The sequence below is a fragment of the Carcharodon carcharias genome, chromosome 2 (assembly GCF_017639515.1).
Source record: "Carcharodon carcharias isolate sCarCar2 chromosome 2, sCarCar2.pri, whole genome shotgun sequence".
NCBI classification, from domain to species: Eukaryota; Metazoa; Chordata; class Chondrichthyes; order Lamniformes; family Lamnidae; genus Carcharodon; species Carcharodon carcharias.
In genome coordinates, this window is record NC_054468.1 from 143,487,724 (window position 1) to 143,512,624 (window position 24,901).

The following is a 24,901-nucleotide window of genomic DNA, read 5'->3' on the forward strand; positions in this document are numbered from 1 at the left end:
CCAATTTCACAGCCCTTTCTATCACCACCATGTTCTCATGAGTTTCAAACAGCCAAGAAAACCCATGTGCTGACAGTTATAGCCTGAATTTTGCAGGGTTAAATTTTCAAAAAACGTCTTGCTGCATACTTAATTTGCCTGCCCCACAAAAGTTTCCCGCCCACCTCAGCGTGCACACTGGTAAAATGCAACGTCAGCGGGTACATAATGGGTTCCCGACATGCCGGCACTTTCTTCCTTCTTTAATTCCACGAATGCACCTATAGCAGCACCTACTTTGTAGGTTAAAATTCCCCCAATGGCTCAGATCTTTGAAATTTATGCTCATCCTTTACTGAATGTTGGACGAGCAGCATGACAAATCAGAGGTTGTTGAATGAGGTGGTGGTGAAGCAAAGCTGGGCGTTGTCAGCATAGGTATGGAATCCAACATTGTGGTTGGACGACGTCGCCAAGGGGAAGCATGTAGATGAATCAGAGGAAGGCACTGACCATAGATCCTTATGCAGCTCCAGAAATAATTGTTGGATAGATAGGAATGAAACCAAATAAGAATATTCCCACCCAGGTGGATAAAAAGAACACAAGACCACAAGAAGTAAGAGCATGTGTCAACCATACAGCCCATTGCACCTGCTCCATCATTCAATATGATCATGGCTGATCTTGGGCTTCAACTCGACTTTCCTGACCATTCTCCAGATTCTTGATTCCCTGAGAGACCAAAAACCAGTATATCCCAGCCTTACATGTATTTAACAATGGAGCATCCACAGAATCACAACCCTTTGAGTGAAGTAATTTCTCCTCATCTCATTCCTAAATGATTGGTCCCTTACTCTGAGACTGTGCCCCCGTGTTTTAAATTCCCCAGCCAATGGAAACAATCTCTCAGTGTCTACTCTATCAAGCCACTTCAGAATCATAGATGTTTCAATAAAGTCGCCTCTCATTCTTCTAAATTGCAGAGAAAAAAGGACCCAATTTGCTTAGCTGGGGACCAACTCTAGAGAACAAAACTCTCAAATTTAGAGACCATAGCTGAGGTATTGGAGGAGGATGATGTGGTGAGGTTGAGTAGGTTTGGGAAGGATATTTCGGCACAGAGCCATAAAGAATGTCATGCGTGACTTTGAGAAGGGCTGTTTCAGTGCTGTGGCAGGGGTGGAAATTTTACCGGAGAGATTCAAACAAAGATTTGCAGGAATGGTAGGTTTGGATGTGGGAGATACACATTATAGAGCTTGGGAGGGGAAAACAAGGTTACTTTTGCAAAAGGGGTTCAAAGTACTGGAACCTGAAGGGTTCCTCAGGAAACAGGTGACATTTATATTTTGGGATTCCATTTAGGGTGGACAATTAAGACCATAAGACAGAGGAGCAGAAATTAGGCCATTCGGCCCATCGAGTCTGCTCCATCATTCAATCATGGCTGATAAGTTTCTCAACCCCATTCTCCCACCTTCTCCCCATAACCTTTGATCCCCTTACCAATCAAGAACCTATCTATCTCGGTCTTAGATACGCTCAATGACCTGGCCTCCACAGCCTTCTGTGGCAATGAATTCCATAGATTCACCAGTCTCTGGCTAAAGAAGTTTCTCCTCATCTCTGTTCTAAAAGGTCTTCCCTTTACTCTGAGGCTGTGCCCTCGGGTCCTAGTCTCTCCTACTAATGGAAACATCTTCCCCACATCCACTCTATCCAGGCTTTTCAGTATTCTGTAAGTTTCAATCTGATCCCCCCTCATCCTTCTAAACTCCCATCGAGTATAGATCCAGAGTTTTCAAACGTTCCTCATATGTTAAGCCTTTCATTCCTGGGATCATTCTCGTGAACCTCCTCTGGACCCTCTCCGGGGCCAGCACATCCTTCCTGAGATACGGGGACCAAAATTGCTCACAATTTTCTAAATGTGGTCTGACCAGAGGCTTATAAAGCCTCAGCAGCACATCCCTGCTTTTATATTCTAGTCCTCTTGAAATAAATTGCATTTGCTTTCCTAACTACCGACTCAACTACTGGAGGCTGGAGTAGCTGATATAATTCTCATTCTCAAAAGAGCAAAACAGATCTAATCTGGGTAATTCCAGGCCAGTTAGTTTAACATTTGTGCAGGTTTAATTTTATAATGCTTTCTCAAAAATGAAATTGCTAAATTTTGGATACACTGAAGAAGCACTAAACACAGACTTCAGAAAGGATCTCTTGAGCATACCCTTCTCTTCATCCCCTCCTTCTATTCCACCTCATCCCTTTTTCCCCTCCACTCTCTCCTCTGCTATTTTCTTTTCTCTCTCTCTTCACCTTTGTCTCACCCTTTCTTTTGCCCTTCTGCTCTTCTCCCCTCTCTCCACTCATTGCTTCCAACTCTTTTCTTCCTTCCACCCTTTTCTTTTCCCTTCCTTCTCCCCTCTTTTCTCTCTCTCCTCTTCCACCTCCTCTCTACCCTCTATCTCTCCCTTCAGCCCTCTTTTTCTCCCCCTCTCTTCTCACTCACCCCTCTTTCTCTTTCCTGTCTTCACATTTCCGTTATATTTCTTCTTTTCCTTTTGGTTCCTTCCCCCTCTCTTCCCCTCTGTTTGCTTCTCTGAATCTTTTCTCCCATCCACTGCTCCTTAAAGCCATAGAACCATAGAAAAGTTACAGCACAGAAGGAGGCCATTTGGCCCATCTTGTCCATGCCAGCCTGAGGACACCCAGGTGCCCTTTCTAATCCCACCTTCCTGCACCTGGCCCATAGCCCTGCAGCTTACAGCACTTAAGGTGCAGATCCAGGTACTTTTTAAAAGAGTCTAAAGTCCTGTATTCTTCCTCTATCATCTCTCTTCCTTCTTTCCCCAACTTTCTCCTTCATTCTCCCTCTGCCTTTGGTAAACATAAAAGCATTTGCATGGTAAGTATTGTTGAATGCTGTCTTTGGTCCTTGAAAACAATGTCAGTGCAAATTCTCCTGTCATTTTCTGTGCTTATTACTGTACTCTGACCTTTGCTGATAACAACATGAGCTTAGAAAGGAATGACATCACCATGACATCAGAGATCGGTTTTAACTCAACCTTAATTCATCTGAAATCACTTTACAGCCATAAAATACATTTGAAGCATAATCACTGTTGTGATGCAGAAAGTGCGGCTGCCAACTTGCACACAGCTAAATCTGAAAAACATAATGAGATAATGTCCACTGCTTTAGTGAGCGATGTTGTTTGAGAGCTAAATACTGGCCAAGGTACTGGAAAGAGCGCCACAGTTCTCCTTTCAATGATGCTATGGTACCTTTTACATCCACCTGAGAGGGAAGACAGACCTCAGTTTAACATCTCACCCAAAAGACTAGACATCCATCACTGCAGAACTCCCTCAGTACCCCACTGAATTATGAACCTAGGTTAAGGCCTGGAGTTTCCACTCAATTGTACTGATTTTGACAGCATGCAGCCCTTGATAAAGACCGTGATAAATAACACTTGCGTGCGGCTGCGCAACACACACTGAAAAATCTGGCCTTGCACAGCAGCTAAATTTTCAAGGGAACATTACCCCCAGGGTAACAATCGTCATTGGGAATTGCTACTAATTGCAAGCATTTTCAAGCCTTCAAGAAAAATCCAATAATTAAATTGGAACTTTTGGATGCAAGGGCATTTAATTTTTTTAATTTATAAAGAACTGACTATTTTACCACAGTCTAGCTGGAAACTAACTGTATTGAAAAGTAATTTTAAATCAGGTTATTCACAGGTGGTGTAACTAAAATGTTTATTTTTTGTGATGAACCCATTTTCAGCTATATTAATCATACTTTATCAAGTTAGTACACACTCTTACATATTACAAGGAATATATCTTAAAACTATTTTTTAAAATTATTTTTAAAACACTGCCCAAGTATGCTGATTCATTGCAGATTTTACATTTGGGTGATATGCAATTGAATTGCAAAACAGGCACAATATGCACTGAAAATTACTGACTGCATCCAAAGCACAAACTCTACCCTTATGTGTTTAAATTTCTGGAGTGGGGCTTGCACCAACAATCTTCTGACTTAGACGCAAGTGTACTATCACTTCAATTAAGAGAAGCATTTTTCATTCCATTTATTAAAAACATACTAGTACCAAGTACCAACAATGTATTATATATGGTACAAGCATTTAATAATAATGATAAATATACCCTTTTCCATTTTGTCTGTGTGCAACACCATGGGGGATGAATAATTAGAAAAGGATAATGCGCCAATGTTATTTTTCTCTTTTTAAATTGTTTACTCAAGTATAGCTTAACAAAAACACACACACACATATGTGTGTATTTATATATTGTGTTGTGTGAAAAGATAGGGAGCTACTGGTGCACACCAAAGTTTGTTTATCTGCAACCCTGCTGTATGAGGGTCATCAGGTGCACAATGGTGCAGGTAAATGGTATAATGGTATTTGCATCTGTTATTCAAGGTTTCTGCCAATCTTCCATCTAAATTACAGCAGTACATCAGGACACATCCTCACCCCTCAAAAATTCTCCCCCCAACATTAGAACTTCCTAAAATAAAAACAGAAAGTGCTGGAAAAACTAGTGTGGCAGCATCTGTGGAGAGAGAAACAGAGTTAACGTTTCAAGTTCATTATGGCTCTTCTTCGGAACTGGTTCAGAACTTGGAATGCTGTTTCGAAGACAAGTCATATTGGGCTCGAAACGTTAACTCTTGTTTCTCTCTCCACAGATGCTGCCAGTCCTGCTAAGTTTTTCATGCACTTTCTGTTTATATTTCAGATCTCCAGCATTTGCAGTATTTTACTTTTATTTTAGAACTTCCTATTCACATTCCACCACTTCTTATTCACTAAAATTAGCAAAGTTATGAATTGGAGCTCCTTACTATTTGAAAACAGGTTCAAATAATTCAGTGCAATGTTTGAAATCACTATTTGATCCATTTCATTTCACAGATACATACCTTGAGTATTTACACGGCTGGAATTCACTTGCTCTGGAAGATCAGAGTTTATTGGCACCTTTGGCTCAGAATGAAGTGCTGGTAACGATTGCAGTGCAAGACCAGGAGCAGAAGATTGGATGAGATCTGATTCTGTAGCATCACAGGTTTGAGTGCTCATAGTATTGGCACTTGTCTTTGCAAAGTTTGACTTCCTTTTCACGACTTTATTTTTATTTTTCATTAGCCTTTTATATGAAAGAGGAAATCTCCTTGATAAAGTATTTGACTTCAGCTCTAAGGGTTCATTTTCACTGCTACTGGTGCTGCTCAGTGCATTATGTTTCACTGGAGACACTATTGATCTATAGTGTACAAAGTGATGAGAAGTTTGAACTGTTGTGTTCATTTCTTCTATTCCACTTGGAGCATCACTCGCATAGTCTGCATCATCAGACCAGTCCAAGTTTTTATCAGTCTGACCAGAATTTTGTAGAATTTCTTTTATGGGTTGTTGATGACATTGAGACTTTGGGCCACCACTCTCGTTATCTGTACTATTTGCTTTAGTATTCAATTCACCACAATTTGCTCTGTCATTTTTTAAAACAAAGTCCTTTCTGTATTCATTGCTCACAAGTGGTGCTAACTCTATGCTTACAACACTGCCCATGTCATGATCTTTGATATGCTCATTTCTAAATTTTGCAAACTGGCATGGTAGACCATCAGGAGTGACTTGAACTATTCTGTCATTTATTTTTTTAAAGCCTCTGCTTGGGCCTTGATTGTCAAGCAATTTTCTGGAATCTCTGGCATTGGCCGCATCTTCATTTTGGTCTTTCTCTGCCTGCTGTTGGAGCATTCCAGTTGCCTGGTTTACAGTCTCTGTCCTGTTAGTACCTAGGCATTCCAGATGAGAAATGTTACTGAAACATGGCTGCTCATTTGAAGATTCCTGTAGTTGGTTTGTCTTATTCTGTCCTATTTGTTGGCCTTGGTGTTGCTGTTCTATACTTTCATGAGAAAAACTGCTACTTGACCAATTCTTTAATTGTGAATCAACTCCAATTAAGTGCTGACTTTCTAGAATATGTAAGTTTAAACTACTTACAGTGGTTCTTCCTTGGGATTCCTCTAGAGTAGTTATATCTCTTGCTTTACTTTCCTGCTCTATTTGTTGGGTTCCACTTTTTCCGACATCAGAGTATTTGCAGGGCGATTCAATGTTGAATTCTGTTACATTTATGTCACTTTGGATACCCTCGTCTGTACTATTCTTGATTTCGTCTAGTTTTTCTTTTTGCGTGTGATCTTTTATTTTGCTGTTTACCAGGGGTTTATCATTGGAGACAGGCTTCTTTGCTTTGGATGCTCCAAGGACTGAACTATTAACTTGTTTTTGCGAAGTTGATTGTTTTTTAATCTGAAGCTTTTCACTTTCGTTCAACATGGGTAAGGAAAGTCGGCGTTGATTGCTGAAACTAACTTTTCTAGGAAATTGTTTGGTGGATTCACAAACTGGACTCTGATTTTGTTCCTTGAGAACATTTTCTTTGTTCTTTTCAAATCGTGCAGTACCTTCTCCTCGCTTCAGGAAAGACTTCTTTGGACCCACCTTCACCTCATTTATGTCCTGCAAAACAATCAAAGAGATTTATTTTTGCATTTAGTTCTAAGAAATGCTTAGTTATAACAATTACACATATAATGAGTATTAAGCTTATTCCAAAATATGATCCTTCACAATTGCCATATTTCTATTTTTGACTTCTAACCTCCTTTTCTCATCCTGTTACTTTCCTGTCCTACTCCTGAACTGAAACTTGTGCTATGATGTCAGGTTATTGGAACTATCCCCCAACACCTGAAATTTAAAATCCTTGGGATGAATTTTACCTTGTGAAAATGGGACTGTTTTTGTCCTATGGTGATGCAATATCTAGCATGATGATGCAGGTCACGATCCAGGCGTCATTATGCCAGTCAGCAATAATATGGGGGGCAGGGGACTCCAATAACGGGAGCCCATCTGCTATTTTGAAACAAGCAATTAACAGCCATTTAAGCTCATTAACACTCTAATCGACTCATCTATGCCCTCAATACAAAAATATGATCCCAGCACATGAAACACGCTAGGTGGGAATTTTGATCTTTTCATTGTTGATTGTAAGGGTGGATATAAAGGCTGGAGTTGGGTCTGTGCCTGACTTCGGCAGGAGAGACTGCTGATAGGCTTTTGACTGGCTTCTCTTGGAAGTTCCTGAATCCCTGGATATTATCAGGGATCTTAAGCATTATACTGTCTGCAAACTGGTAGACTTTGTAATATACCATCACTGCCGCCTTGCTGCTCTGTGCAATGTAACCAGAGTTTTTTCCATTGGAGATACATGCTCCAGTGAGGAGGAGAGGAGGAGGAGGAGGAAGAAAAGGCGAAGGAGAGGAAGGAGAACACATAAATAGGGGCAGAAGACACAGGAAGTGCATGAAGTAGCGCAACCTACTGAGTAGCAAGGGGCAGCTGAGGGCAGATTGCAGCAGCCACAGAGCCACGGGCTGAGTTCATACCCAGCCAATTGTGTAGACAGGGTACACATGACTTACCTGCAGATGACAGAGATACAGTGCCTGAGGAGACTTTGGCTTTCTAGAATGACTGTGGCTTCTCTATGTGAACATAGTGGCTGAAGAGATTGCATCCAACAGTGTGGGGGGCCATACAAAGCTAGTGGCATTGAAAGTCACAGTGGCTTGCAATTTTTTTGCCTCAAGCTCATTTCAGGCTGTGTATTGTGACCTGAGTGGTATTACCCAGCGTACAGCACAGCACTGTCTTAAGGTGTTTACCGATACCATATTGAGATGTGCATGGCAATTCGCAGCCTTCAACTTGACTGCGATAGTGAGACAGAAAGAGCCAGAGACTTTGCAGCAATGGCAGGCTTTCCCAAGGGTGCAAGGTGTAGCTGACTGCACCCATTTCACCATCGAGGCACCAGCCATGGTCTTTATTAACAGGAAGGTATACCATTCAATCAAGTGCAGATAGTGTCTGACCAGCAGCAGCGTATCCTGCTGACCTGTGCAATAAACCCAGGAAGCAGCCATGATTCCTATAGCTCAGGATCTGCCAGGTTCCAAGTATGCTTGGGTGGCATGCACCAGTGGGTGACAAAGGGTACCTGTTGAAGAAGTGACTTATGACATCACCTCGAGGTCCCGGGTCTGACCCTAAGTGCCGATATGAGAGCCATGGCACAACCAGGGCCGTCTTCAAGCAGACGATTGGTCTCCTCAAAATGAGGTTCTGTTGCCTTGACAGATCTGAAGGAGCTCCCCAGTAACTGCCTCCGAGAGTATCCTTGATGGTGGTTGTTCACTGTGCTCTCCACAACTTGGCACTCCAGAGAGGGGATCCCCTATCGGAGGAAACACCAAGGGAGACCATCCAATCTTCTGATGTGGAGATAGAGGAAGAGGAGGCAGATCTGGCACAGCTGGATGTGCAAGACCCTGCCAGGGAGCATTCGGAACAGCATTAAATAAAGAAGGCTTTACTCCTCCAGAGTTTCTAGCAGCCCCGTCCATCGAAACTTCTTCTCATCATGTCCACTGTTTCCTTCTACCCACTCCATCATCACCAGAAAACCAATTCCTCATCTCTTACAATCACAAATATCCAAGCTGTGTTACTCCCCTTGTTGCAATTTAGGCCATATTAAAATAAAAACAACCATGGAATTCTTATCTATCCATTATTGCATACAGTAAATAAACCAGTGCTTTTCCGTCAGATGTTCAAATGACACATCATTTATGTACACAGAACCTTATTGTCCTTTGTAAGCAATACAAATTATAAATTCATCAATGTGCACCAAAGTGTGGGGATTTTTTGATTTTCTTTTGGGAGCTGCGGCCTGGTGCTTTCCCCTTGCTAGCAGCTGCAGTGGAGACAGACTGCTGTCCCTTATGCCCCCTTATCTGTGATGACTTTGGTGGCCATCCTCTGGTCACCTGAGACCATGAGGGACCTAGCCTGGTGAGCATATCCTGACAGTGGCAGAAGGTCCTTCTATCGCCATTATATTCAAGGATAGCTGCGCCAGTGGCAGAGGGATGGAGGAGAGGATGTCCCCATCTGAAGGGCCCTGAGAGGTGCTCCCAGATGGTTTCAGCTGCTGCTCCTTCCTCACCATGAGGTCCAATTAGTCCTCCCTGCTTTCCTAAGAGAGTCCAGGAGCTGGCTGTAACTCCAGGTTCCTCATCCTCATATCACCCTGGCTCTGGGGTCCTGAGCACAAATGGAATGCAGGTCAGAACACATACCCACGATTGCTTCTGTAATCTGCTGGGTTTGGCCTTCCATGACAGTCACCAGTCTGTCAATGGGGGAAGCCATATGTTCTGCTGAGTCAGTGATGGACACCTCCAAAGTCTGTGCCAGAACACACACCTCTGGTACCTCTGCCATATCCTCATACAACTCACGCTGGACACCCAGCATCAGTCACCTTATGGACAACTCCAGAGGTTCGTCATCTGACTGAGACTCAGCTTCTGGCTCTCCTCCAGCACTTCTCTAACTGTCAGTGGCCTACTCCATCTCAGTCTTCGGCAGCTGCACATGCAACTGTGATGAGTCCTCAACACTTTGCGGCTAACTTAATTCTGAGCTGCAAATCCCCACCAAAGTAGTATCTCTGCTGGTGCTGGGTGCAAAGCAAGGATGTGACGCTGCACCTTCTGAGGCTAACCTCCTCAAAGGTTAGTGCTGGACTCTCAGGACTTTCGGCAGCAGCATTGCAGGAGTGCACCGGTGCAGGAGACAAAAATGGGAAGATTAATGCTGTCCTCAACCTTCCAGCTGAGTGCGCATAGACGTACTTCCACATTGGCAACATTTCCAGCATTATGAGATAATCCTCTTTTTTTGCATTTCACAGATGCATGAGAGCATTCTTAATCAGATACTATCAATGCCACTTTCATAACACACCAGACATCATGCACCCTCCACTTAGCCTTGTTAACACATATCTCTCTCAAGTGCATATAATGCCCCTTGCAATTTCCCCACCCCAAGGCCTTCGTCCTTTCTCGCCTCCCCCTATGGACAGGCTCTACTTGTTGGCAGTGAGCTGCAGCACCTCCTTCCCCTATTGGTGTGAGGATCGCCAGGTTTGGCACACTGCCTGCCATTTTGCAGCTTTCTTGGGCATTATGAGCTTTCTTCCCTAACAAATACTGTGCCATATTGCAATGATTTTGAATCTTCTGCACAATCATTCCTTCACAAGTCTGGCCTCTAAGAACTCCATAGGCTGAACAATCTGCAGCACCAAATAACCAATTTACCTACTTCTTCCACCCCATCCCCCCACCCTCCCCTTCACAATCCCTTCATAGACCTCAGGGCCATGTACAGTGGTACTTGTGCATCATGCACTTTAGGTCAGTGCACAAGACAATGCCCACACGCAGAAAATTAGGGGTCATAGTTAATAGTAACATTATAAATGTTATTGCAAAGCCAATCAATCTCTGACCCAGAAGAACAATTAGACTGTTGAGTCTCATTTTTGCTTTTAGAAATTGCTGTTCGAGATTTTTAAAATGACAAATTTTAAATATTTAAATTTTGCCTTACTTTTCCTTTCTATCTCTTTTCTCTCTTTCTCATGTTCCAGTCTTTGTTTCCTACTCTTTGGGCAGAATTTTTACAGCCAAGTGGAGATGGGTTTGCTTGTGAAATCAATATTGAGTTGGGATCTGGGTTTCTGGGACCAGGGCAGCATCAGAGGTGACTGGGGAATCCCCTTGTATCTGTTGGGTAAGCAATTAATTAAAAAACCAATTAGGAACTGTTTTAACCCTGGTTTTGGCCACCAGGGCACCTGTTTTTGGAATTGTCAGCAACTCATCAGGAACACCAAAGCAAGTGTACAATGGGAAGAGCCTCTTCAGAGAAGCTAGCATGTTGGGAGTGCTTTGACTCCTTCTCGCAGAGAATGCTATAACTGATCACCAACTTCTTGAAAAGCACTTCACTTGTTTAGTACTTCACTCGCCTACAGCATCACTTCCTTTTTGCCAACTTTCACCCCGCATTGGGGCACTTTATACAGCTGCATCATGCACATCTGAGGAGGGGCAAGAGCAGAAGCAACACCACTACCAACAGCAGCACCTTCTCCAGCTGCCTTCTCCTCAACCACGTGCCATAGGACGGAAGAGATGGATACTAAGATCCAACTGAAAGGAAATGAGACACAATGACAGGGTCTACAAGCAGAGGATGAATTTTCTCAACATATATGAGTACCAGTGCCTCAGGAGGCTCAAGCTGTCGCAACAGGTCATTGCTGACATCTGTAATCTCATGGAACAAGCTCTCCATTCCAGTGGATCAGTTCAGCATGTGTTGTTGTGTGGAAATAAGGGAACAACATTTATGGAGGGTGACTGTAAAGCATGGATGTGAGAGGGCAATAGGATGAGGGTGAGTGTATTTTGAGTGTTGGCTGCTCAGAGGTGCCTGCAGAAAGAGGAATGAGTGAAGTTGCAAGGTGTGTTGTCCTAAGGAATGATGTACAGGAGAATGCTGGACAATCAGGGTATGGAGCTTGGCACCTGAAAGTGCTATGCCCTCAACTTTCCCAGACTCCTGAGGTCCTGGAATCTTGACAACCTAGATGCCAGATGTTAATGTCGTAGCCCTGGAAAAGAGCCTCGATAAAGCCCTCTCCTTCACCATTTGGGTTCTCGGTTTGCAAATTATCTGCCATTCTAGCAGTGGCTAGGTTGATAAAATGCACCCTTTATTTCTGTTTCATTATCTGATTTGACTCGCTTTCTACATTCTTAAATCTACCAGATTAAGGAAATACACTACCCTTAGTTCGCATTTCTGACAAGTTACAACGCAAAAATATTTCAAGCTGAAGGGTACAAGAAAAAGTCTAACTAACATCTCACTCTGCAAGATATGGCCCAATATGAAGCATCTCAACACAATTTACACTTCAGGTCAAATTTAGCAATGGTTTTCAGCACAAACATTGCTGCAGAGCTATCTGATGGCCATATCATGAAATTGCAAACTACTTTTATTGTTTTAAGAACTACATTTTATTTATAAACATTTGGTAGCCCAGAACTTGATTATTGCTCTGAAAAAAAACATTTTGTCAAAACTTTTCATCTTGCACTCATCAGGACAATTGCAAGACACCAATGTCAGGTGAAGCAACAACTTTATGCTGTATAAGGGAGTGCTAATTGGTTGGCAAGTGGATTCTGATTGGTAGAGGCGTTGCCATGGAGAATGCAGCCTGGTAATGGTGCAGTTAATTGCCAAGCACCATTTGAAATTTGAACCAGGCAGCTTGACTCTAATTGGTCAAGGCATTGCCCTGAGGAATGAATGCTGGTTCATTCCTTGACCAATTATAGTCAAGCTGCCTGGCTTAAATTTCAAACAATGCTTGGCAGTTAACTATCAGTCACCATTAACTGGGGTATTCTCCATGGCAATGCCTCTACCAATCAGAGTCCACTTGCCAACCAATCAGCACTCTCTTCTCATAGAATATAAAATTGTTGCTTCCCTAACATTGGTATTCTTGCAATTGTCCTGATGAGTGCAAGACAAAAAGCTTTGACAAAATATATTTTTCTAGCAATACTAAATTTTATTTGATTTGTGACATGAAGACATATACCACACAACCTCAGCAAGTCTAACAGGCATTGCAGGTAAAACAAAGTATGCTGTTGAAGTGAAAAAGTTCCATGGGAGATATTGGTTATATACATTTCCATTTATTTTGAAATAGAATGTCTATTGTCCTCATGATTTGATATGATGAGTCACATCAAGCTGAGTGAAATCTTGAAAACAAGGATGTTTGAATTCACTGATCACCTTCTCAAGAGAAACTAGGAATGGGTAATAAATACTTGCTTTGCCAGTGATGCCCTCATCTTGTGAATGAATAAAATAAATATTAATTTGGCAGAATAGATGTTGCTTAGCGTTTCCTACCATTCAAGTTTTTAGACATATATCATGCCCATGTGAAAAGGACATCTAGCCCTGGATTTTCGCAATAATGAAGAGTCTCTCCATCATTATAAAAATGGTGGACGAGGCCAAAAATCAGAAGTCATGCCCCAGAACATGGCACCTTTCATTTTCCCAAGGATGGGGATGGGCTCAGGTCAGGGTTTCTGAATGTGTGTTTCATGGAGACAACTGCCCATATAAATCAGCAGCTGCCTCCACTCAAGTTAATTTTCATGACCCAGGTGTGTGAAACATCATGTACATGGGTCAGACCTGGTAGCAGCAGGTCTGAATTTTGTGGGGTTCTTTGGTGAGGTGGGTATCTTTTTGGAGAGGTGAGGTATCCCTTTGGATATGGTCCTGGGACACCTTTGGGGGAGGTCAGGTTCCCCTTATGATTGTTAAAATTAGGCATGAATGTGTGTAAAAAGTGCATTAACTCATTAACTGCAAGCTCATTGGAACTGTCAAAGTATCAAATTGAACTGTCAGAAGCAACAGTCAAGAATGTCAAAATGAACTGTCAAAAGCAACTCCCAAAAATTTAAAACTCCTGCCCTTTAAATATTTGAAAGCAATGCCTGGGGTGCTTAAAAAAATCATTCCTTACTCTTTCACTTTGTTTCCTGACATAAACCATCACCATTACTGAATTTGTGTTGCATGACTGATTATACAATCTCCATTACCACAGTAGGGTACCTTCCATTTCAGTTTGATCAACAGCTCCAAATCATTGTAGACTCTTTGAAGTGAATTCCAATGTTTGTGTTCATAAGATATTAAGTACTTGAATGAAATGTTTGTTTTTAGAAGGAATTAATGACTTAAAGGAAATGTAAATGTAGTGATTTTTTTTACAAATGAGTGTTATTTTTAAGTTAAAGTCTGCAATAGACCCTAAGAACTTAATTTTATTTAATCTCAGCATGGACCTGAGGTCTTCCTACAGTGGATACTGTGAGATGATAGGTGTAAAGGCAAAGGGGAGGCATGGGATGGCATGCATTGGCACTAATTGGCATAGGCCATGGGGATGGGTAGCAAGGCATAGTTGGCATGGAGGGTACAAGAGTCTATGTGGGGTAGAGGGCATGAGGTGGCTTTGGATGGCATGGATGGGGCATGTGGAGTGTGTGGAGAGGTGAAGGCATGTGAGGGGTGAAGACTGGAGGGCTGTTGCTAGTTTTATTGCTAGGCAGGCCTTCTGCCCAGCCCACCCCTGCACCCAGCAGCTTCCACACTCATTCCAGGGGAAGCTTGCCCAACTCCCAGAGAACCCCACCACCCCAGAACGAAAATCCGACCTTCAGGAGCACTTTCTTCTGGGTCTGGTTTGCGGAGCTGAGAAATGTCCCAACTCTGCATTCTCGACCTGGGAGCGAAAATTCAGGCCCTAGAGTTGCTATGCATTGGTAAGTATGCAGAAGGACATGAAGCAGACACAATAACATTCAGATATTTTGCCATTAATTAACCACTTTTCCTTAACTGGCACTTTGATTCTCATAAGCTTTCATACCAATTGTTGCATTGAATTCTTGTTTGCTCCTATGCCATTACTGGTACCAATGGTTTTCCCAATTAAATCCTCCTATCTAAGGTGTTTGATAAAAAGAGGAAGATCTATGGAAGAATGCCAGGGCAGACCCCAGGGCAGGTGCCCCAAAAAGATAGATACCAACATTTTAAAAGTAAAAGCAGAAAGTGCTGGCAAAACTCAGCAGGTCTGGTAGCATACGTGGAGAGAGAAACAGAGTTAACATTTCAAGGTGACTATGACTTCTTCAAATCAATTCTTTATGTGTTCATGGGATGTGAGCATCACTGGATAGGCCAGCATTTGTTGCCCATCGCTAATTCCCCTTGTGAAGGTGGTGGTGAGCCACCTTCTTGAATTACTGCAGTACATCCAGTATAGATACACCCATACTTGCATCTGGAAGCAATATACCTTTCCTTGGCAGGTGGTTAGTTCACACAAAAGCTCCTACTTTATAAGGTACCATTAAGATATGTGAATGCCTAACTAATCATATTATTGGATGCTTCCTTGAAAACAGTCCAATTACAGTGTGCCATGCTTTCTGAGTGGATAAAAGGCAGATCCCAGTGATCAACAATACCATCTCCTTGCAGGCATATTGCAATACTGAATTATGATGATGGTGCCATGTAACCAGTCCATTATAAAATCATTGCCCCGAAGTGAATATAGGTCACTTATGCCCATTTTCATCTCTGATCAGTAAATTTTGTATTAACTGGTATTGGTTATAATATATTTTCTGAGATATTGGCTCTTATATTTATGGGAGGTAGGAAGGGAGCTGTTTTGCATTCAGGAAATCCAGAAGAATAGGTGTATCTCAGGTCCTGATGAATTTAATTACAGGACCCAATTAACATTTTTTGTCTCCATTGCCAAACTGCTGTCAGCTATTTTGAGAAGTTGACTAGCTGTTGGGTGGTTAGGCCTTTCGCAACAGTCCACAGGTGTGGGACTGGGAGAGATTGGAGGGGCTGGGGAGAAATTGAAAAGGCCAGGTCTTCGGGTTTCGTGGCTTGAGAGTGGTGAATACAATCACGGAAAGGGAATGTTGGGTATAAGTTTTAAGGTTTCGGAATCACACATTACCTAAAACAGGCAGTTGAGGACTCTTAACAGATGTTAAGGTGGTTTATTAAGAAGCAACAGTTTATTTAGGAAAAGCTTATGACCCATAACGGGTGAAAGCAGATTACTGATCCTGGAGGACGAATGGACGGATGGTGCAGAACGTGTTGATCTCTGTAGATTGTGGTGGTAGCATTCAGCTCAGTAGATAAAGTGTTAGGAAACTCTTCCCCTGGTCTTCCTCCATCTGAAGAGGACAGCTGCCTGATAAGGACTGCCCCCTGCTTCCCAGCACCCATTAATATGCTCTACTTCTAGAGATTCATCGTTTATCCTATGTCAATTAGTTGTCCGAATAGCTGTAGCCAATTACCGCAGGACAGATACCCAGAGCATCCATCATTTAGCTTGAGATCATCTTTTAGATTACGTCATGCTGGAAGCTATTTGTTAGCCTTTGCTAGACATTTGTAGAGATAAGAGGGTACAAGTCGCTGTACTATTGGCTTAGGAATGTCAACACAGAAGCTTGAACCAGGAGACCTCAACATTTCTAGGGACTGTTTGTGTTTTTACAGGGAGAACAGAAAGGTCCTTCTACCAGACGGCCTCATATTTTGGCTACTAATTCCAAAAAAATTCTATACTTATTCTGAAAAGTATAATTTATTAAAGGTCCCATTTCTTACATAGCCAATCACAGGAGAGTTTTACAGGAAAGCTTGAGATGCTGAGGGGAAGCACTCCTGATTCTCCTGGCCCATGAAATCACTGGAAAGGCACTTACCTGCTGAATCAAGTAGTCCTCACCTACCTTTAGCTGCCCCATTCCCAAGGCTCACACAAACTGGCCAGCCAGGGTAAAATTTTAAAATGGAGGTAAGACCCCAGGCAGGAAGCCTTATTAAAATGTTCAAAAGAACAGCCCAGCTCCTGAAAGTGAATTGGTTGCCTACCCCATGACCCCTTCCATTCCACCTCAATTAATACTGGAAGTGGGCTTAGATTTGAAATTTTAACATTCCACTTAACACAAACCCATGGAATTTTCCGCTCCAGAGACTAAGTGAAATGATGGGCGAGAAAGGCGGTGCGTTTCCTGCTGGCGGTCATGACGTGTTTCCACGCCAGATCATCTGGTTTTTAGCTCATTATATATGCACGAACATGATGCACGTCATATCTCATGGTGGGGTGGACTAGATTCGTCTGCCCTGACATTACCTCATCAGCTCATATTTTCGGGTGCCATATTTAAACAGCACTCGCACACGCAGTCTGCTCTCTGCAGCCCAGGACTTGTCATAGCATGCACCAGGGTAACCCCCAAAAGTAAGAGCCCACAGCCCCAAAGTTCAGCAACAATGCACTGGCAGCACTCCTCCAGGCAGTTGAGGTCTGGCGTCAGATACCTTTCCCCTGTGATGGGAGCTGGAGGTCCACCAACCTCACCATCAAGGCCTGGCAGGAGGTCGCCAGTGCGGTCAAGCCCAATGCTCTCTAGAAGAGAACAGCTATACAGTGCAGGAAAAGGATGAATGATCTCATCTGCTCCACTAGGGTAAGTCGGTCAACACCTCACACTCAAGTCACACTCTCATAAGGCCACCAGGGATTCGCAGGGTTATAGTCCACAGAGATCTCACACCCTGACATCACAAGGGACATCATCGCAATTCTCTCACATATATATTTACATTTTCATCTCTTGTCACATCCTGCACAAGTCGCATCTTCAGCCCTTACATTCAGGTCCATTCAGTGCACACAGAATGCAGGCATGCTTATCATCTGGTAATCCAAATCATCCATTCTGCTCAGTCTGTCCATCTGTCTTTATGCAGGAAAAGATCTCCCACAACATGGAGAGCTCACAGGCTGGAAGGGCGATGCCATAGCTCAGGCCATTCACCCACTACAAGGAGCAGGCAGCAGAGCTGGCCAATGAGGACAGGGACCATGCCTGAAGGAGAGATCGGCATCGCCTGACAAACCAGTGAGGCCCTATCCACAACTTTTCACCCACCAGCCGAAACTGTGAGTGATCCTTAATGTAGGCGACTATCCAGCCAATCACTAAATATCTCTTCTCTTTATAAAAGGCACCAGAAGAAAAGGAGGAGGTAGACTGCCAGCCAACCAATCAGCTCCATCCCCCAGACCATCTCGGTTGATGATCCTGAGGATGATCTAGATGTAGAGCTGTCACTGCATTCACCTGCACCCTCCACCAGCGCAGAGACACACATTGGTGGTACCTAGTCTTAGAGAAGGTTCAGGATCACAATCTGGTGAGCACAACTCAGATTCTGGTCCATAGCAGGTGGAGGTAGTGATAGCCACGGTCACCGACACTCGGAGGACTGCTGGAGGCCAGGCTCCTGCTGAGTCAGAGTCTGATCGAGCCTCTGGAATCAGTCTTCAGAGAGATGTTGGAGCTCCAAAGACAGGTAGGGGCAAAGCAGGCAGGGTTGTCAGAGGCCGACACCAGATTAGAATGAAGAATGAAGGAATTCATGCACATTCAGTCTGATGTCATTGCGCCAACATGCCAGTTCATCGAGGTCACCACTGGAATGATGGTGACTGCCATAGGGATCTTGGTCCAGCAGAACGCTCAGTTTCTGCTGGACGATCACAAGGACCTGCACACCATAGCTATAGCCCTGAATGGGATCCATCAGTAGCTATGCGAGAGGGGGACAAAGCACCTCGATCTCCTCCCTCAAGGTGTCAGGGAGGGGCCCTCGGGCACCCATAGGGAGGAGCAGTGTCAGCCGGATACCCCGGGGCAATCCACCCAGGACTCTCCTGGGCTGTTCAGCCGCTCCAAGTCCCCTCTGCCTGTGACCCCAGCAACTCCGGCTTCTCAGGATGAGGAGATTGCACATGCCCCACAGCAGAAGACCCAAAGCAGGCCGGGGCCCTCCAAGCCTTGGCCCTCCAGAGGATGCCCACCAAAGTCATCACTGCCAACAGGGCATAGCAGTCCTTAGGCTGCCTCCACCTCTGCTGCGGATGTCAGGGAAGCATCCAGACACAGCGAAAGGGTAAGAAACAGAAATTTTGAGAGCACAAAGTTGGCACAGATGTTCACTCACTGTATATAATTTGCACATCTGCAAATATATTTTCTTTCTATGAAATTCTCATCGACTAAATAGATCTTGTATCTGATGCAATGCTCTGATCATACAAGTGTAGCCAGTGCCCCCAAACCCCCTCCTCACTTATCTCCCACCATGTGCTTCAGGTCTATGGTGTCTCACACCATCTCATTACAGTGTGTTGCCTTTCTGCTCACAGCAATGACATGAGCAAAGTTTCTGGCACTAACAATATGGTGGCTGGGCAATGCATATCTGAGACTTGCATCAGAGGATCATATCATGTAGCCTCATGAGATCAGATTTTGCATTCTGGCTTATTCTCCTGATGCTTCTGCACTGAAGACTGGTCAATGTGGACCTTAGAGGTTTTGATGGTGTTGCGCATTGGAGTCAATCTCACTCAGTGCATTTTTCAATGGGCTCCATATAATGCCTGTCAGGCTTGAGTGTGGCGTACTTTTCCACTAATAGTCGGGATCTTATTCGCTCTTGGTGGCCTGCAGTGATACATGCTGTCTGAGTCTAGAAGTATACATAACCCCTATAGTAGTTCACATTTTCTCCACCTGCATGGTGCAAAGCTATTAACCTAGCTTACACGTAGTGACTCCTGAAATACCTGCTAGAGGGCGATTACTGTGCGAGATCACAAGTGTCAAGGCCCTACATGGCAGACTATTAAATGGGATGCTGCCACTCTGGACCTTAAGGTCTGGCTAGCATGATTTGACATAATCCCTGAGCCAGCTCTTTGAGGGGCAATTGACATGGTTATCTGGTTGTTACAAAGCCATCAGTGTGATTGGTTTCTATGTGGACAGATTCAAATTTCTGGAATGAAAATTTGAAGACCTCAAATGGGGTAAGAGCAAAGCACCACTGCACCTGATGTGTGCTCTTTATTATAAACTCTATAATTAATTAATGCCTATATGCAGCATGGCCATTTTCTGGCCCGCAAACGCCAAGGCAAGGCTAGACAGGAACTCAGGATACTTCAGATGAAAGCTGGGTCATGAGTGCTTGTCAATGATCAGACGATGGAAGCTTGGGGTTATAAGGATCCCACGGGCATGTCTGCTGCATCTGGCCCATGCTATGGCTTCCTGCTCTGGTGCCTCAACTTTGCTGCCCTCATCAAGCTCAGCCCTCTCGACATCCTCCTCATTGGATGATGTGGGAGACTCTCTGGGAAGAGTATTGGAGAGCACCACCTGACCAGTCCAGACATCTGAAACACATCTTCAACATACCAATGGTCTGCTTAATCAAGGTGTGTTGCAGAATAAGCATAAGAGAGCATTGTACCTCTCCTCCGAAGCACTCTCTGGCCGCTGAACTGTTGTCATTAGCCATGTCTTTTGTGTGCAGCTTTTATCACCTGGATGTGCTGAAGGCCCTCAAATATCTGTGGCACCTGAGTGAGACTTAAGATGTGGGAGTCGTGGGGACTCCCAAGGTATCTCATATGAACCTGCATAATCTGCTTCTGGTGGTTACGTTGAAAGAATTAAATCCTTTTCTGTTGATGAATTGTAGTGGCTGCTACCAGGGAGCTCATAAAACAAGTGTGCAGTCAATGGCACCCTGCACTTTTCGGAATCCAGAGATCACTGCGAATCCTACTGCTCTGGCAGCCTAGCTGGCTTCATCCAGGAAAAATTGGATGTAATTGTGTGCCTTGCTAAATAGGGCTTTGGTAATTCTCGGATGCATTTGTAAGCAGAGGCTTGGGATATATCACAGAGGTCCCCAGTGGAGCCCTCGAATGAGCCTCTCACAAAAAAGTTGAGGGTGGTGCACCTTTAGAGCTACTGGCAATGGATGGCCTACCAGTCCCTGTGGCGCAACTCATCCCAAAGAATGTGGCAGATGTGATCCACCACATGCCTTGACAAGCGAAGGCTTGATAACAGCATTGTTTCTTGCTCATTTGTAGGTATGAGAAGCATCCTCGGTACACCCTTGGTCGTGCCAAATGCCTCCATGGAAAAAGTCTATCCGCCTCAGCTTCTGTGTCTTGATGGGGCTCTGCTAGCCCATGTTCCTCAAGACGAGGCTGTTCCCTTTGGCCTACCTGACGCGATGGGCCCTTCTTCTCCTCCTCAGTTGTCTGATTGCCTTGATAATGGCAGCATTGCCTGCTCTATTCACTCTCCACTCCTCCTCGTCTCTGCGGAAATATTGTTCAGAGAGATGATTGAACATCACCCTACAATAATCACCTTCCATTCCCTAACTTGGGAGTCATTTTGAAGGCCTTGGATTGCCCTCATTCCAGGCATTCCATTCCTGGATCATCCTTTGCAGCGGTGCACAGCCTGAAGGATCACTGGATGTGGATCTTCCCCCAACACCCCCCACCAAACGCCCAAGCATGACAGTGCTTTCACAAAGAGAGGTGGATCTGGATGAATGCAGCCAGGCACTGTCAGGCTGAATCCTTTGGATTAGACTAGAGCCCAACCTTGCACTGATGTAATGACTGTAACTGGAGAGTTGTTTCAAGCTGGAACCTGCCAGCTGCAAGGTGTATAGATCTTTGGCCCATTTGGCATATGCACGTTGGTCGATTTACATTTGGATCCTTCTGACTTCTGCACTTTCCTATAAGAGCAACGAATGGTCATTGGAACCCAGTCAAAAAATGGACCCAAGATGGGCTGGATTCTCGCAAGAATGCACATCATGAGTTAAAGTGCCCAAATCCTTCAATTGGCATTTGAGTCTTTCTACCATGTCTCAGCCGAGCGATGGTCTCCATTTGCTAAAGCAGAAATTAGTAGGGTGCCCCTTCAAAGAAAGAACAAAGAAAAGCACAGCACAGGAACAGGTCCCTCGGCCCTCCAAGCCTGCGCTGATCACACTGTCCGTCTCCATCCCTCCCTTCCCCCTCCATCCTCTTCTCCCAACCTCCCCCCTATTCTCCATCCCTTCTTCTCTCCGTCTTCTTCCCTCCCGCCTTTCTTCCCTCCCCCTCCCCCTTCTCCCTGCTTCCGCCTCCCCCCTCCATCCCCTCCCTCCCCGACCCTCTGTCTCTCCTTCTCCCTCCACCCTTCCCCCATCTCCCTCCACACCTTTCTGTCCCCTATACCCCTCCCCATCTGCTCCCTATCCCTCTCCCCCACCCTACCCTCCACCTGTGGCCTCTTCTCCCTCCCCATTCCTCCCCCTCATTCTCCTCCTCTCCCCTCCCTGTCCCTCTTGTCCCTCGTCCTCCCCCTCCCTCCTTCTGCCCTTGCCCCCTCCCTCCCCTCCCCTTCCCTTATCCCCCTCACCACCTCTCCCTACCCTCACCCCTCTTCTCCCTCCCTCCTCTCCCTCACCCCCTCCTCCCTCTCCCTCCCCTTTCACTCTCCCCCCAAACCCACCCCTCCTCCCCCCTCACCCTCAGCTCCCTCATTTCCATCTTCTCCCTCCCTCCCCTCCCCCTCCTCATTTGTCACCCCCCAACTCTCTCCATCCCCTTCCACCTCTTCTCCCTCACTCCCTCCCCCTCACCCCTCCCACCTTGTCCTCCCTCCCCCTCCCCGCTTCTCCCTCCGTCCCATTCCCCTCTTCTCCCTTCCTCACCCTCCCCACTTTTCTCGCTCCCTCTCTGCCCTCTTCCCCCTCCCTCCCCCTCCCCCTGCTCCTCTCCACTCTCCCCCAACCCTCTCCCCCTCCCACTACGCCCACCTTCTCCCCCTACCCGTTCCATCCCTCTCTTTACCCTCTCCATCCCCCTCTCTACCTCTCCCCCATCTCCTTGCCTTCCCCCCTCCCCCTTTCCCTTCCTCACTTCCCTTCCTCCACTCCCCTTCCCCCTTCCCCTTCCCACCCCCTTTCCCTCTTTTCCTTCCCCCTCCCCTTCTCCCTTCCTCTGCATCCCCCCTCCATCCCCTCCTTCTCCCTCTCCTCTCCTCCTTCCCTTGCCCCCTTCCATTCCTTCCGCTTCTTCCCCCTCCCCCTTCCCTTCCCCGTCCCCCTTCCTTTCCCCCTCTACCCTGCCTTTTCTCCCTCTCCCTTCCCTCTTCCCCCTCTCCCCCCTTACCCCCTCCCTCCCCCTGTCCTTTCTCCCTCCCTCTTCCTTTCTCCCTCCCCCTCCCCCTCTCTCCTCCCCTTTCCCCTCTCTCCTCAACCCCTTCCCCCTCTCTTCCTCCCTCCCCCCATTCCCCCCACACCTCCCTCCCCCTTATCCTCACTCCCCTTTGCCCCCACTTCCTCCCTCCCCCTCTCTCCTCCCCCTTCCACCTACTCCTCCAACGTCCCCCCACTCCTCCCACTTTCCCCCCTCCACCCCACTTCCCCCTCTCATTTCCCACCTCTTTCCTTCCCCTCCCCCCTTCTCCTCGCCTCCCCTCTTCCCACCATCCCCTCACCCCTCCTTCCTCCCCCTCCTTCCCCTTCCCCCACCTCCTACCCCGTTCCCCCTTCCCCATTCCCTCCCCCCATTTCCCTGCCTCTCCCGTCCCACCCTCTTCTCCCCACTCCTTCCCCCAGCCACCCCTTTCCCCACCTCCTCCCCCCCATTCCCACCTTCTTCCTCCCTCCCCCCATTCCCACCCTCTTCCTCCATCCCCCTCTCCACCCCACTTCCTCCTCTCTCCTCCCACTTCACTTCCCCAACTCCTCCCAATGACCCCAAAAATTCAGATGACTCTTCCCACAATTAGCGACCCCTCCCCTGGCGATTTTTACTAGGCTATTTTTCTACACATCATTGCATTGGCTAACGAACTGGTAATGTTCAAGATTTATTATGAGACCAGCTTTCAACCGTCACCAGCCTCTCCACCCCCATGACCATCGACGTCCCTCCCATCGCAGTTTTCCCTCCCTCCAATCACTCTTCTTTCTCCCCCTCTAATCCTGTATCCCATTGTAATTGCCGTTGATATCCCTGTCCTCCCCCCGAACCTTTATCTGTTGATGCCCCAATCCCCCATGTTGACCTGATCCCTCCCTACCTTTAGGCTTTATGCACAGTAACATACATAGACCGCATCTCCTCCCCACCACAAATGAGACCATTGAATGCCCCCCACTGTATTACCTGTCCCCCATCTATAGGCTGCAGACGCCTACCCTGACTGTGACAGTGCCATCTGCGTCCCAGTACCAATCCACCAACCCCCAGGACTGACTTGTATGAGATCTGACCGCACCCTGCATACCGTGCTGGGCACGACTGACACCAGGTGGACAGGCCTCACCCACCCTGCATTGGGATCAGGATATGTGTGCCAAGCGCAGCATCCTAACTTGTTGCGCAGCTACCCAGGACTGTCTCCGCTTTTGAGTCCCAAGTATTTGTTGCCACCCTCCCCACCCCACCTCCACCAAGTCAACACTAACCCTAACAGTCAAACCACAGCCCCCTATCCCCCAAGTCAAGTCTTTGACTTCCAGCCCCTTCCCTTGCCACTGTCTTGTCTCAACCTCCCCCCTACTCCAGTCAAACCTCTGCCTGAGCAGCCCCCGCACCCCCTTGCCTTCTCACTGGTCCTGTTGAGCAGCCTTGGCAAGACTCAGAGCAGCTGCAAACACAGCGGAGTGAAAAGTAGCCAAGTACTGCACGCACAAACTTTGAGGTTGTGAGTGAAGCGCAGTTCACCAGGTGCATGTCAGTTATATCCAGTCGTGATTGACACTGGTCTAATTAGCCGCTGCTGTAGCTATTTGATCTGGGGGTCGGGGGGGGGGGGGCGGGTGGGTGGCGTGATTCCGGCGACCTCGGTTTTTAATAAGTATTCATGATATTTGAATACATGCAAAATTCTTGACATGGTGCGGCGCGCCAACCGATCCGCCATTAAAGTCAGCAGTGGAAAATTGTATACTATTTTTACACTGGCAGGAAACTGACTTCTGGACGCTCTCTGAATTTTCCAATCCCACTTGCCATGATGCAAACCACTGGCAGGCCTGGAAATTCCCGCCTGTTGTTGGCATTAAAATTCCCGCCATTAATACTAATCCTAGTGAGTGTCTCCATTTGGTAGTTAAAATTAAGTAGAATTACTTAACACTTGGGCCAGAATTTTACGTTGATCAGGCGAGTGTGTGCCTGACCCAAACGCATGTGAAATAGCGCAAAACGAGGTTGGGCGTGCATCCCGATGTCATCGCACACACGAGCAATATTGAGGTCGGCAGGCACGCACGGGACTCGG

General features: G+C 45.9%; 1 protein-coding gene across 1 annotated transcript in view; it reads right to left on the bottom strand.

Moving 5' to 3' along the window:
• Positions 1-24,901, bottom strand: part of si:ch211-140l13.3 (centromere protein J) — a 334,615-nt gene that overhangs the window by 198,076 nt on the left and 111,638 nt on the right. Inside the window, exon 7 of the mRNA XM_041206857.1 lies at positions 4,967-6,581. Coding sequence (XP_041062791.1) covers positions 4,967-6,581 — 1,615 coding nt within the window. The remainder of the gene's footprint in view (positions 1-4,966; positions 6,582-24,901) is intronic.